At 62.8% G+C, this 11,918-nt stretch overlaps 2 protein-coding genes across 2 annotated transcripts; one reads left to right on the forward strand and one right to left on the reverse strand.

The window, feature by feature from the left end:
• Nucleotides 1-4,682: 4,682 nt before the first annotated feature.
• IL17B (interleukin 17B) lies at nucleotides 4,683-6,481 on the forward strand (the record flags this gene model as incomplete). The annotated part of the gene is made up of 3 exons (XM_080353278.1): nucleotides 4,683-4,703; nucleotides 5,718-6,004; nucleotides 6,223-6,481. The coding sequence occupies 3 exons, from the start codon at nucleotides 4,683-4,685 to the stop codon at nucleotides 6,479-6,481; spliced, it is 567 nt and encodes a 188-aa protein (XP_080209404.1).
• Nucleotides 6,482-7,703: 1,222 nt separating this feature from the next.
• On the reverse strand, nucleotides 7,704-10,250 carry PCYOX1L (prenylcysteine oxidase 1 like; the record flags this gene model as incomplete). Its single annotated transcript, XM_080353439.1, has 5 exons — nucleotides 10,040-10,250; nucleotides 9,460-9,634; nucleotides 9,161-9,372; nucleotides 8,922-9,062; nucleotides 7,704-8,362 (listed from the first exon to the last, which is right to left on the reverse strand). The coding sequence occupies exons 1-5, from the start codon at nucleotides 10,062-10,064 to the stop codon at nucleotides 7,704-7,706; spliced, it is 1,212 nt and encodes a 403-aa protein (XP_080209565.1). The 5' UTR covers nucleotides 10,065-10,250.
• Nucleotides 10,251-11,918: the final 1,668 nt, after the last annotated feature.

Raw genomic sequence — 11,918 nt, forward strand, 5'->3', positions numbered from 1 at the left:
CCTGGAAACACATCCCTGCGAGCTCCCTCTGGCCCCGTGGCCTTGCAGGGAGGGCAGTGGGGACGGCTCCAGGCTGCTCTGTGTGCCCTGCATGGGACTGGAGGACCAGCCCTTCCCGTGGCCAGGAGCTGGGATGCAGCGAAGCATCCTGGTGAGACCTTTGCAACACAGCACAAAATGCAACCACGCCTTCAAGGTGCTTAGGGGTTGGTGTCTGACTACCATGTTCACTGGGTTAGGATGTGGAGGGAAGCAAAACTGAGTTATTTGGAAACACAGTGGTGCCTGCCTGTGCTCTGAGCTGGCGCACAGTGGGGCATAGCCAGTACGGGCTGGGGACAGGACAAGCATGGGGGACATGGAGGGAGCAGGGTGTGCGGCCAGATACCCATCGGGCTGGACAGGCTGAGGGGACCTGTGCCCAGGTGGTGCCTCGATGGTCTCTGCAGATCCCTGTCTGGAGGAGCCCACGGCTCTGCCCTGTGCACAGCACCCAGACGGGTCCTGCTGGGACGAGGGTCTGTCCCTGCCATGGCACCAGCCCCGCCTGTCCCCCCGTTGCTGCACAGGGCCAGCCAGGTGCCAGCGGGGCCGCAGCCGGTACCGCAGCGGGCGCTGTGCCGGGCCGGGGCGGAAGGAAGCGGGTGTCTCCGCACAGGGCGGGAGAGCAGGCTTTTTCCATCAGGTGCTCTGTCTCCGGGCGCAGAAAGCAAAAGGAAACAAAAGGCGGGAGCGGAGCGAGGCAGGAGGAACCTGCGCGTCTGGATCGTGTAACCAGCAACATGCTGTAAACGCCGGGCGGTGATGGATGTCGCGGTGAGGCCGCGGCAGGATGTGCCGGACGCTCAGCGTCCCTCCCCTCCCGCCATCCCGGTGCTGCCGGCAGCCTCTTCCCAACACCTCTGGCCCCTGGGAGCGGGCAGGCTGGCGTGCTGCCCGCCTCAGCCCCAAAGGACAGCCCTGCGCAGCTCTGCCTCCCCGCGCCAAAGCCTGGCTGTTATCTCACGCGTGTGATCCAAATGGCGTGATTTACAGACAGCCTGGAGCATCACCCAGCAGAAGGGCCACCGAGACAGCCGTATTAGGGCTATATAAATAATACTGTCCTTTACGCAGAACCCAGCACAGCGAGAGCCTGGGCTGCTGACAGCTCGTCCAGCCCCTTGTGTGGCCACCAGGGTCCCCCCTCCTGCCCCGGCACCCCAGCACCGCAGGACAGCTCCGCGGGCGCAGCGCTCGCATCGGGCACTGCCTCTTCCGTGGAAAACCCCTTCCTGCCAGGGTGGGGACTCTGGGGACAGCACCAGCATGACGGTGGCACGGGATGGGTTGGGTCCATGTCCCATGACAGCTGTCTGGGTGAAAGCACCCACCATGCTTGATGCCAGCAATAAATTCCTGGCCAGCCTCACCAGACAGGCTGTGGCTCTGTGTTTGTGCAGCGGTAGGAGTCGGCAGAATTAAGCACTTTTTGTTTTTCCCTTTTTTGAGAACGGGGAGTTTTAATTCCCACCAAACAATGTTCTTTTTCCAGCAAGCTTAAAATAAGCCTTTTTGGCCCGGGCGCCTCTGGAGCCGCTCACGCGCTGAGCGGGACCTTTGTGCAAATATGGATGTGAGCACCGTGCTGCCGGCTCGGCCAGGCACTACCTGCTGGGGGGGACGTGGGAGGGCCCCGTACTGGCCCCCCATGCCAGTAATCCCAGTCCCAGCTCTCCTCCCCACTGTGACACAGTGCTGGCTTTGGCGAGATTGGCTTGTCGAAGCACACTTGCATTGGATGAGTGGAAAATGTCACTCACACAGAGACACAAGGTGGTGCGGCCATGCCGGAGCCACGGGTGGGTGTGTGCTCAGGTGCGCTGGGGCCTCACCACCCCCACGGAGGATCCTGGCTCAAGAGCAGCCTGGTGCCCGGAGAAGCAGCCGTACCGTGCACCGTGGCACTAGGGGTGATGCTGCCCATTACCTGCCGTGGGTGGAGGGGACCACAGACCCCATGTCAGCAGCTCCCCCCCAGCAGGGACATTTCTGCTTATGAAAAAAAGGCAAAAAGCTATTTTCTGCCAGTGTGAGAACTGTGGTTTGATCGCCGCCGTTCCCCCACATGCTCCCTAGCCAAGCACACTGAGCACAGCACAGCCACCCCACATCCCTCTGCCCCAGGAGCTTGGCCTCAAATAGAGGCACAGCAGCAGGAAATATGAGCCTGGATTTACTTGGGGCAGGTACAGCCCATCTTCACAATCCCTCCTGCCTTGTTTAAGAACCTGTTCCCATGCTAAGACGCTGCTTTCCACCCAGGTTTCCTGAGGGACAATGTGGTGGGGAGGTAGAAGGAACGAGCATCTACAATAAAACCTGAAAGCATAACCTCTTGCCCCTCTGGGTAACCCACTCCTGGGGAACTGGGCAGGGGTTTCCAGCCCCTCCTGGCCAAGTGTTCTCCTGCCTCCCCGCACGGGGCTGACCCCATTGCACCCCACTCCCCCAGGGCTGGCACCATGGCCAGCACAGGCACATGGAGCCCATTTGTCGTGCCATCCTGGACGGGAGGCAGGAACTGGCCATGGCCCAGCGCCTGCGCACCCCAGCCCCTTCCCTCATGAAAGGCTGGTGGGGAAGAGCTGCCCGCCCCTGCCTCCCCCAGCTTATCAAATTTGGCCATGTCTGAAAAGCCCTGGTTTCCTTTTCACCAAAAAAGATGAAAACTGGGTAATTGGCTGCCGGCACGGATGCCTCTGAGCCTCTCTCATGTGTAAACAGCATTTCCGAGCGCTGACACAACACAGGCAGCCGCGGCACATGCAGGCGGCCGGCACCCGCTGGGCGCCCAGGGCTGCTCACTGGCCCTTTTTGGGGGGTTCGTGGAATCGGGGGTGAAATCACTGGGGTGCAGGCAGGAGTGGGTGGCGGAAGGCCGGGCGCTGCTGTACTGCCCTGTGCAGCAAAGGCAGGTGGCTGCTGCGGGCAGGTCCCCTCTGTCAGGTCCCAGAGGTGACAGAAGGGACACGCTGTGCTAAGTGCACAGCATCAGACCACACCGAAGGGGATGGCAAGGACCTCGAAGCTGTGCTGGGCTGTCCTTGGGGACATTAATGGGAGCAGGGGCTCCCCTGTGTTCTCTGTTGCATCCTAAGGATGCGAGACTGAGAGGAGGAGAGGAGCAGTGTGAGTTGGGAGGTTTTTCTAGAGGCCAGGTTCCCAGATTGGGAAAAAGAGGTGGGAATTTCTCACCATGCTACAAAGCACAAGGGCCTTCAAGTCCCTGGGGAGGCAGGGAGTTCAGAGGCAGAGGGAAACTCAGCATCTAGTGCTGCTGCAAAAGCTGGTGGTGCTGGGGAGGGAACGGGGTGAAAGGGGAGGCAGAATGGACCAGAAAGAGATGGACTAGCCCCCCAGGGCCACCCAACCTGCAGGGTCAGTAGTCCTGACAATGTAAAGGGCCCCTCCAAAGGAGTAGGACAGACCCTGCTGGCTGTGAGCATGGGGGGCAGCATCGGGCACTCCCTGCGGGCGGCTGGGGCTGGCAGGGGAGGAGGGACGGAGGGTGGGATGGAGGGAGGAGGGATGGAGAGGAGGAGGGATAGAGGGAGGAAGGATGCAGGGAGGGATGGAGGGAGGAGGCAGAGGAGGGATGGAGAGGAGGAGGGATGAAGGGAGGGTAGCGATGGAAGAGGGTAAGCGGGGAGGGCCTGGCGGTGCGGTTGGGTGGATAACAGCACCATCGTGTGGCACAACGGCTGCCTGGCCGCAGGGACAGGGACAGCAGAGGGGCTGCAAGGCCGGGCTGCTGCAGCCCCCCGCCCATGCCTTAGGACAGCACCCCCCCCCCCGCCGAGAGAGGCCCCTTCTCCCCCGGCCCTGAGACGGGCACCACCGCCGCCACCCCCGTGCCTCAGTTTCCCCCACCGCAGCACCCTGCACCCACACCGCGCCCCGGGAGGCCAGAGCAGCCCCGCAGGGGCAGCACCCACCACCCTGCAGCTCTGGGGACCAGACCCAAGGACAGCTATGAGCAGACCTGGTGTGTCCCCGTTGCCAGGGGCTGGGGACAGATTTGACAACAGAAGGAGAAGGGTTTGGGGACAGACAGACCAGAGGTGCAGAAAGTCAAGGACGTCATTGCCTTACCTTTGGGCAGAAGGGTCTGCTGGCTCCTGGTGACAGCAGAGCTGGTGGTGGCACATGGATGATGATGGGCCTTCAGCTGTCCCCACAGGGACAGCAGGACAGTGCCAGGCTACCTGCACGCCTTGGTGACAGCACAGGAGACCACCCGCGGTCCTTCCGCAAGCCACTGCTCCCCCAGCTCAGCAGCCGTGTCCCTCCCGGCCCCAGCAGGGCTGTGACCATGCTGGTGGCACCACGGGAGCCCAAACCCCCACCCCAGGGCAGGTTATTACCCAGCGAGCCCCTCTGGGCTGGCTGGTCCCGAGGGAACCCGCCACCGTCCGCAGCCACCGCCGCAGGTGGAGCCAGTGCCCGGGGAGGTGGCGGGTGGCTGAGTCCCAGACCATGCTGGCCCCCTGCCCGGCCGGCACCGAGGCTCCCTGGCACCTCGGGGACCAGACACACCTCCGGCAGAGCGCAGCCGGGGGCTGGGGCTTTCCCTTTTTAGCTCCCCGGCTCGCTGGTGCCAGCCACACTGCAGGACAGCGGCCGGCAGCCCCTCTGCGGCGATGGACCGGGCTCCAAACCTGGTAGGAGACTACACAGCGGCTTAGGCTTGCCCCTCGTTTTCCTTCTTTAACATAACTATTTGCACGCTTGTTTATGGGTGGCTACCTGGCTTTGTTTGCTTTGGAGATGCGTGCCGTGGTCTGCCAGACCCATCGCTCCCACGCCTGGCGCAGCAAGGATGCAACAGCCTCAGGGAGCAGAGCCACGACAGTCCGAGCGGACTGTCCAGTACGGAGAGGGAAAACGGCCCCAGCCAAGCAGTCCCTGCCCCAGGGCACCGCACACCCATGGGAAGGGCTGCGGGACAGCGGGCAGGGCTGCGGGACAGCGGGCAGGGCTGTGAGACGGCAGGCAGGGCTGCGGGACAGCGGGCAGGGTGCGGGGCTGCCTGCGGCCGGCTGCAGGGACACGAATAGCAGGGAGCAGGACTACAGAAAGCAACTTTGTTCGCTGCTGGGCAGCCTGCCGGGTGTCAGCACACGGGAGCCTGGCCCTGCGAGACCGGAGGGAGAAGGAAAAAGCATCTTTCTTTTCTCTCTCACCGTCCTCGGAGCACAGAGGGAGGGAGAGGAGGGTTTGGATAAAGATCCCATTCTTGACAGTCTCATCTCTAAAGCTCCTTTTAAACCAGAGGCTGCCCAGGTACAGCCCAAGCTGAGGGTGTCCCCATCCCTCCCAGCATGCAGCCACCTTGGGGTGGGCAGGGAAGGGGCGGGCACTGTGTGGGCAGGGGCATTTTGGGCAACACAAAGTGCCAGCTGCACCCAGAGCGAGGGGCTTTGCAGCCGCGCACATCAGCTGGGGCTTGGGCTAGGGGGTCACCGCGACCCTGCACCCGCCACCCCTGCAAACCGCCCTCTTGTGTTTCCACGGGTCTCGCCACAGGCCAGCCGTGCCCTTGGGGGGTTGTATGTGCCACCTCAAAGTCAATGTGGTCCTGCCATCACCTGGTGACCCACGGGAGGTGGGAGAGTTCCCCTTCCACACCAGCCCTGCGGTCCGGGCAGCCACACACCATCCTCCTTCCTCCTCAGCTGCTCCTCTGCATCTTCACCTTTGCCATGGTGCTGGTCCCTGAAGCAAAGGACCAAAGCAAGGCAGCGAAGGGCAGGAGAAGGGGTCTGGCACGGCCCCCCACGGCTGCCCCTGCCCTCAGCTGGGCCCCGGACGACCCTTTCACCACCATGGCGGACTACGAGCGCAGCATCCAGGACATGGTGCACCAGCTGAGGAACAGCTCTGAGCCGGGTGACACCAAGTGCCAGGTCAACTTGAGGCTCTGGAGGTCCAACCGGAGGAGCCTGTCCCCCTGGGCCTACAGGTGAGCTTGGGCTGGGGACCTTGGGGACACGCACGGTGTCTCCATGCCAGCAAGTGCCATGGTGGCCATGGCTCCAGTATCATGGGGCTGTGGTAGCTGCTGAGGGGTGTGATGCAACACAGCACCCCATTTCACCCCATGGTGGCATTGCCCTGCCTGTCCCCAGCCACCCACTGCCCCCATCTCACCAGCCTTGCCTTGCTTTCCCTCTCCTCCAGCATAAACCACGATGCAACGCGGATCCCGGCTGACATTCCTGAGGCTCGATGTCTCTGCACCGGCTGCATCAACCCCTTCACGATGCAAGAGGACCGCACCATGGCCAGCATTCCCATCTACAGCAGGCTGCCTGTCCGCCGGCTGCTCTGCCAGGTGCCTGGAGAGGTGGGGCACAAGCCCTCTGGGAAGAAGAAGTGTCAGAAGAAGTACCAGATGGTCATGGAGACCATCGCTGTGGGCTGCACCTGCATCTTCTGAGGTTGCAAAGCTAATCCCTGCAGCTACCTGTGGGCATCTAACCAGCTTGCTCTTGCTTTCCGAGCTTGCGCAGCCCTCTGGGAGAGTCACCCCGCTGAGCATCAGGGTGAGAAGTAGCCCTGCACAAGCAGATGGCAGCTCTAAGAGCTTCCCAAAACTCCCCTGCAGATTCCATCAGCCTCAGCCCAAGCAGCCACTTCAGGGACACCCAGCACTGGGGCAGCCCCTGCAAGTCACCCAGCTATGCAGTCCCATGAGTGGCCTCACAGTGGGACACCAGCCCGAGCCCCAACACCTCCAGGGGGAGCTCAGCAGGGCGGGCTGGGGACAGAGGGAGGCAGCTGCACAGTCCCTTGGGCTGGGCAGGATCAGGCCTCCTCCTGCCCCAAAGTCCCTGTTTGCTCCATCGGTGCAACAGCTCCAGAAGTGCTCAGTCCTCCCCAGCCCTCCCCAGTCCACCTACAGGTTCCTCTGCACTGGGCCAGGCAGCCCAGGGAGTGGGGCAAGTGGGCAGTGGTTTGGGTGGCCTTTGAGGTCTTCAATAAAGCTCATCGCTGGCCCCCGTCTGAGCCGCCCTCTGCCTCGGCCCCTCGCGCTGCCCAGCCCTCTCCCAGCAAGGCTCTTCTGCCCCCCAAAACCCAGCTGAGCCCCAGGAAGCCTGGACACCCTGGCAACAGGGAGCACCCAGCAGCAGGCGAGTCAGGACCTGCGACAGCCCACTCTGTGCGCCCATCCCCGGGGCGCCAGGCCAGCGAGAGGGGCTCAGCCCCACACACACACAGCATGGGAGAGGCCACGGGACCTCCTGCCCCAGCCAGGGCCAGCCCTACCACCAAGTTTCCCAGCACCAAAGCCAGGAGAGGCTGCAGCAGCTCACCAGGGTGGACCCATCTGCTGCCAGTGCCACCCGGCCTCGTCCTTGAAAGCCCCTGGAGGTTCCCTCCCCAAACCAGGTGCACAGTGACCCTTTTTCACAGGAAAAGGCACAGGCTGCTTTCCAGTAGAGCCTGGGGAGGGCTAACAGGGAAACTGAGGCACATCGCACAGACACACAGCAACACTGGGCAGGGACTGTATTCCTGAAGGCGACGCACACTTCAAGTCATCCGCGACACAGCCTGTCCCTTCTCCCCCAGCCCCAAACCCACTGGTGTCCCCAAGGCAATAAATACTCCCCAGGCTACTACACACAGATGCTCTGGCCCTCCGCCTCCCCCAGGTGTCACAGCTCAGTCTTCACCTTGTGCATCAAGTCCTTCTGGTCGATTTTCTCCAGGTCCTGATGCCAGCGGTTGTAAGCCAGCAGGGCCACATTTTTGGCTGCCACCGCTATCATCTCCATGGAGCTGGCCACCCACTCCACACCACTGAGGTAGAAGAGGTTTTCGTGGAGTACGATGGGCGGGAGGGACTTGGCGGCATCATAGCGGGGATACGTCTGCCACTCCGTCACCTGCACCGAGTAGTAGGACCTGAAGAGGGTTTTCAGCTGCTGCTTGTCCAGCGGCTGCTGGGAGAGGACCCGCCACACCGCGGCCTCCTGAGGCTGCTTGCGACGGAAAGCTACTGAGATGTTGACAGGACAGATGTTGTCCATGGCATTGAAGAAGAGGTCGGGGGTGTCGGTGGTGAGGATGCTGGCGAAGGGGAAGAGCTTGGGGTCGGGGAAGCCGAAGTAGGAGGAGTTGAGGTAGCCATGCACCACGGAGGTGACAGCGGGCTGGAAGGCTCCGGGGAAGTCGGCGATGGGTGGCTCAAAGTTCTCAAAGGTGAAGTTGCTCCTGCTGGGGTGCAGAGGAGTTGTCACCACCACCATGTCGTAGAAAGCCGAGCTCTGGCCCTCACTGCCCTCGTAGTGCACCTGGTACAGGGGTCTCCCCTCTGAAAAAAGATGGTGGACAGTTAGGAGCAGCCCTGAGCCCCAAGTGGCATTGCCCTGGCCCCCTTTTCTTCTAGTATGGCCTCCATCCCCTGGTTTTCCAGTACACACCAGTGCTGGACTATAGTATCTGATGGTTATGGATGAGTTACTGATGCTTTACAGTAACAGAGAGATTTTATCAAGCCTGTGGGAGAAAGTTTCCAGAGAAGCCCAGCCTAGAGGGGCAAGGAGGACTGAGGCAGCACAGCCCTCCAGCCCTTCTGCTGTGCTGGATAGGGGAGCAAACCCGCAACAAGGATGGTGCCACAGAAGAGACCTGAGGGACCTCTGGAGGGAGCGTGGGGAAGCTCAGGGCCAAGCTCTGTGCTGCAGGGCCCCAACAAGGGGAGAAGGTGGACAGAGCCCGCAGGCACTCGCCCAAATGCTTTACCAGGACCAGGATGCTCTCCAGCCTCCCAACACCCCCTCTCTGCCCCAGCATCCCCATGCTGCCACCATCAACCTCTCACCCACACGCAGGCCAGCAGCACCCAGAGCAGACCCCGTGCCCAGGCTCACCCGAGCTGTGCAGAGAGACACCTGTCACCCTGGCTGGGATGACGTTGGCTTTGGTCAGCTTCAGCAGACCCGAACACACCAGCTTGTTGCCTCCATCCACCGCCCAGGTGCTGCCTTGGGCCCCCACCAGTGACATGGCTCCTGGGGAGACAAAGAGGATGGTGGCTCAACAGCCTGTCCACGGACGGGCTGCTGGGAAGGAGAGTCAGACGGGGAGGAGAAGGGGTCCCCAGTCTCACCTGCGAAGGCGGGCACCAGCACCGACTGCCCGTAGCTGGAGCGCAGGACGGCTGCGATGACATCGTCCACGAAGCGCTGTGTGACGCCCACCTCCAGCAAGGACTCGGCCACCGAGCGCTGCGTCATGTTGACGAAGGCGTCACCCCCCAGCGAGCGTAGCAGCTCCTCCAGGCTGGAGAAAGCATAGCCGTGCGCCTGGTACTTGTAGATCCTGGAGGAAACAGGAGCACAGGGCACTTGGTGATGCCCAGGTGCTGGGGAAGACCTCATGTCCCCCCAGCCCCATGGGCTCTCCTACCTCATGAACTTCTCCATCACCTCCTCCACCCACATCTGCAGGCGCAGAAAGCTGATGCCATAATGCCACCAGAGCCGGAAGAGGTTGAGCAGGTACCAGTCAGTCTCCTCCAGGACGAAGTGCTCCCCGCTGAAGATGGCACTCTTCCCTGGCACCTCGCGCCGGTGCTTGAGGCCTGTAAGGGGCAGGGGGGCTGCTGGGAAAGGCCGCTGCCAAACAGCACCGCAGTGGGAATGCAGGCAAAGGTGCTCCTGGAGGAGCATCAGGGAGTGTAAGACCCCAGAGCACAGAAACTTCGATGCTGAGGCATCCTATGGAGTTGTGGCTCCCTACTGGGACAAACTGGTGGGATTTAGTGTACATCCCCCCCTACAGTAATTCCACCAGAATGCCTTTCCCTGATGCTCTGCTGAGCCACCACATCCCTTCCAGGGCACAACAGGGCTGGGGTGCAGAGGAACAAGGGGGTCCCTACATGCCTGGGGTGCTCTCCCCACCACCCCAAACGCACAGCCCGGGGACACCGCATCCCCTAGCTCAGGGATGGAGGCCATGCAAGCACTGAGGTGCCTGTGCTCACCCAGAATCTTGACGAAGTCCTGCATGTGGAGGCTGAGGGCATGGATGGAGGCTCCCCTGCTCTCATACTGCTGCTTGTTGACGGTGACGGTGGCCAGCCGGCCCCCCACGCCTGCCGGCTCGTACACGTCCAGCTGCACCTGCGGCCCGAAGTGCTGCTGCAAGAAGTAGGCGACGGCCGAGCCGCCCAGCCCCGCGCCCACCACAGCTGCCGGGGGAGAGGGGCGAGGGCGGCCGGGTCAGCAGCGCGCCCCAAAAGAGCAGGGGGGTGCTGCCCCCCGCCCGGACTCCCGCGTTCCCCGGCCGCGGGTCAGAAGGCGCCAGCACCGCGTGCCAGGGCGCGGATGCCGGGGGATGCAGCGGGGACGGTGCCGGGGGATGCCGGGGGATCCCGCGGGGATGCACGGCAGCGCGCCCGCTCCCGCCGCGGAGCGGTGCCGGAGCTCCCCTCTCCCACCCCCGGAGGCCGGCAGGAGGCCGGGTGCCCCCTCCCCACCCCGCACACCTCCCCCCGCTCCTACCGATGCTGCGCGGCGGGGCGCGGGCAGCCGCAGGGGCGGCCAGCAGGGCGAGGGCCGGCAGGAGCAGCGCGGCGGGCGGCGCGGCCATGGCGCGGGCGGCGGCGCGGAGAGCGGGTCCCGGCAGCGCCCGGCCCGGCCCGGTCCGCCCCTTCCCGCAGGCCCGGCCCCCGCGCCCCCCGCGGCCGCCCCGCCCGGGCACGGACCCGCTCCAGGGGCAGGGCTGCGCCGGCGCGGGGAGCCCGGGCGGCGCGTCTGCCGGCGGCGGGGCGGGCAGGAGGCGGGCGAGCAGAGAGGTGAGCGGGCTTCGTCCCCGCAGAGCCGGCGCGCACACAGCCCTGCACGGGGTGCGGTGCAGGGGCAGCACCGGGCTCAGCAGCAGTACAGAAGCAGGCCTCGTGATTGCTTGTGCCCAGCACTCATCCTCAGAGGATGATACAGAGGGTCAGAGGAGAACCTCAACATCCAGAAGTGCTGGGTGTGCTAAGCGAACAACCCCAGGCACAGCCACAGTGAGGATCCTCAGTGCCCTCTGGTCCTGCACCACACTCACAATCAACCCTGCGCTGGTCCAAGGGGCCAAATCCAGGAGCCTGCCCTCAGCATCGCCTCTCGCCCGCTGCACTGGGGTCTGCACTGCAGGGCAGTACTCGGGCCAAGCTGCCACCCGTGCACGTTTTCCACGTGCTCAGTGTGCACATGGGCACCAGCACCTGGTGCTCAGCACCTGGCGGACGGGAGCAGGCTGGATCATGCACCAACGAGGGCATTTCAAGCTTTCACTTGCAGTTTCTGCCCTTGGCAAAACAAGGTGCCCGACAGCAAGTGGTTCCTGCCATGGGGATCCCATCAGATTACAAAGGATGGCTCAGGCTGAGCAAGATCTCTGGAACTGGTAGGACATGTAATTGCAGCTCCAGAGCCTGCTGTAGCGCCGTGTTGGCTCTGCACCAAATGACAACATTTAGTTGGAGAATCTGTCCACTCAACTTTGTTTCAGGAGAAACACAGCACAAGCACAGACCCTCTCTTATCCCCCAGCCAGGAGACGCTTGAATTCCCGCATGGGGGAACACGCACAACCCAGAAACTCAGGCATGAACATTTTGGGGGGTCACACACAAAAACTACCAGTCCTTACAATGGGCATTATCAACCCACCAGGGCGGGGAGGTGATGTTCCCAAAACAGCCTGAAACAGCACACAAATACCTTTGCAGCACGCCTCAGGTTTTAACGAGCTCTTACTTAACCAGCCTGATTTCACCACATCTTTTGCAAAGGGTTTTTTCTAGTCAGAGCTTTAGGACAACAGGCAAGCACAGCACTAAGACTAAGCAGCAGACTAAGGCAAAACCAGGA

The sequence above is a fragment of the Nesoenas mayeri genome (assembly GCF_963082525.1).
Source record: "Nesoenas mayeri genome assembly, chromosome: 14".
NCBI lineage: Eukaryota > Metazoa > Chordata > Aves > Columbiformes > Columbidae > Nesoenas > Nesoenas mayeri.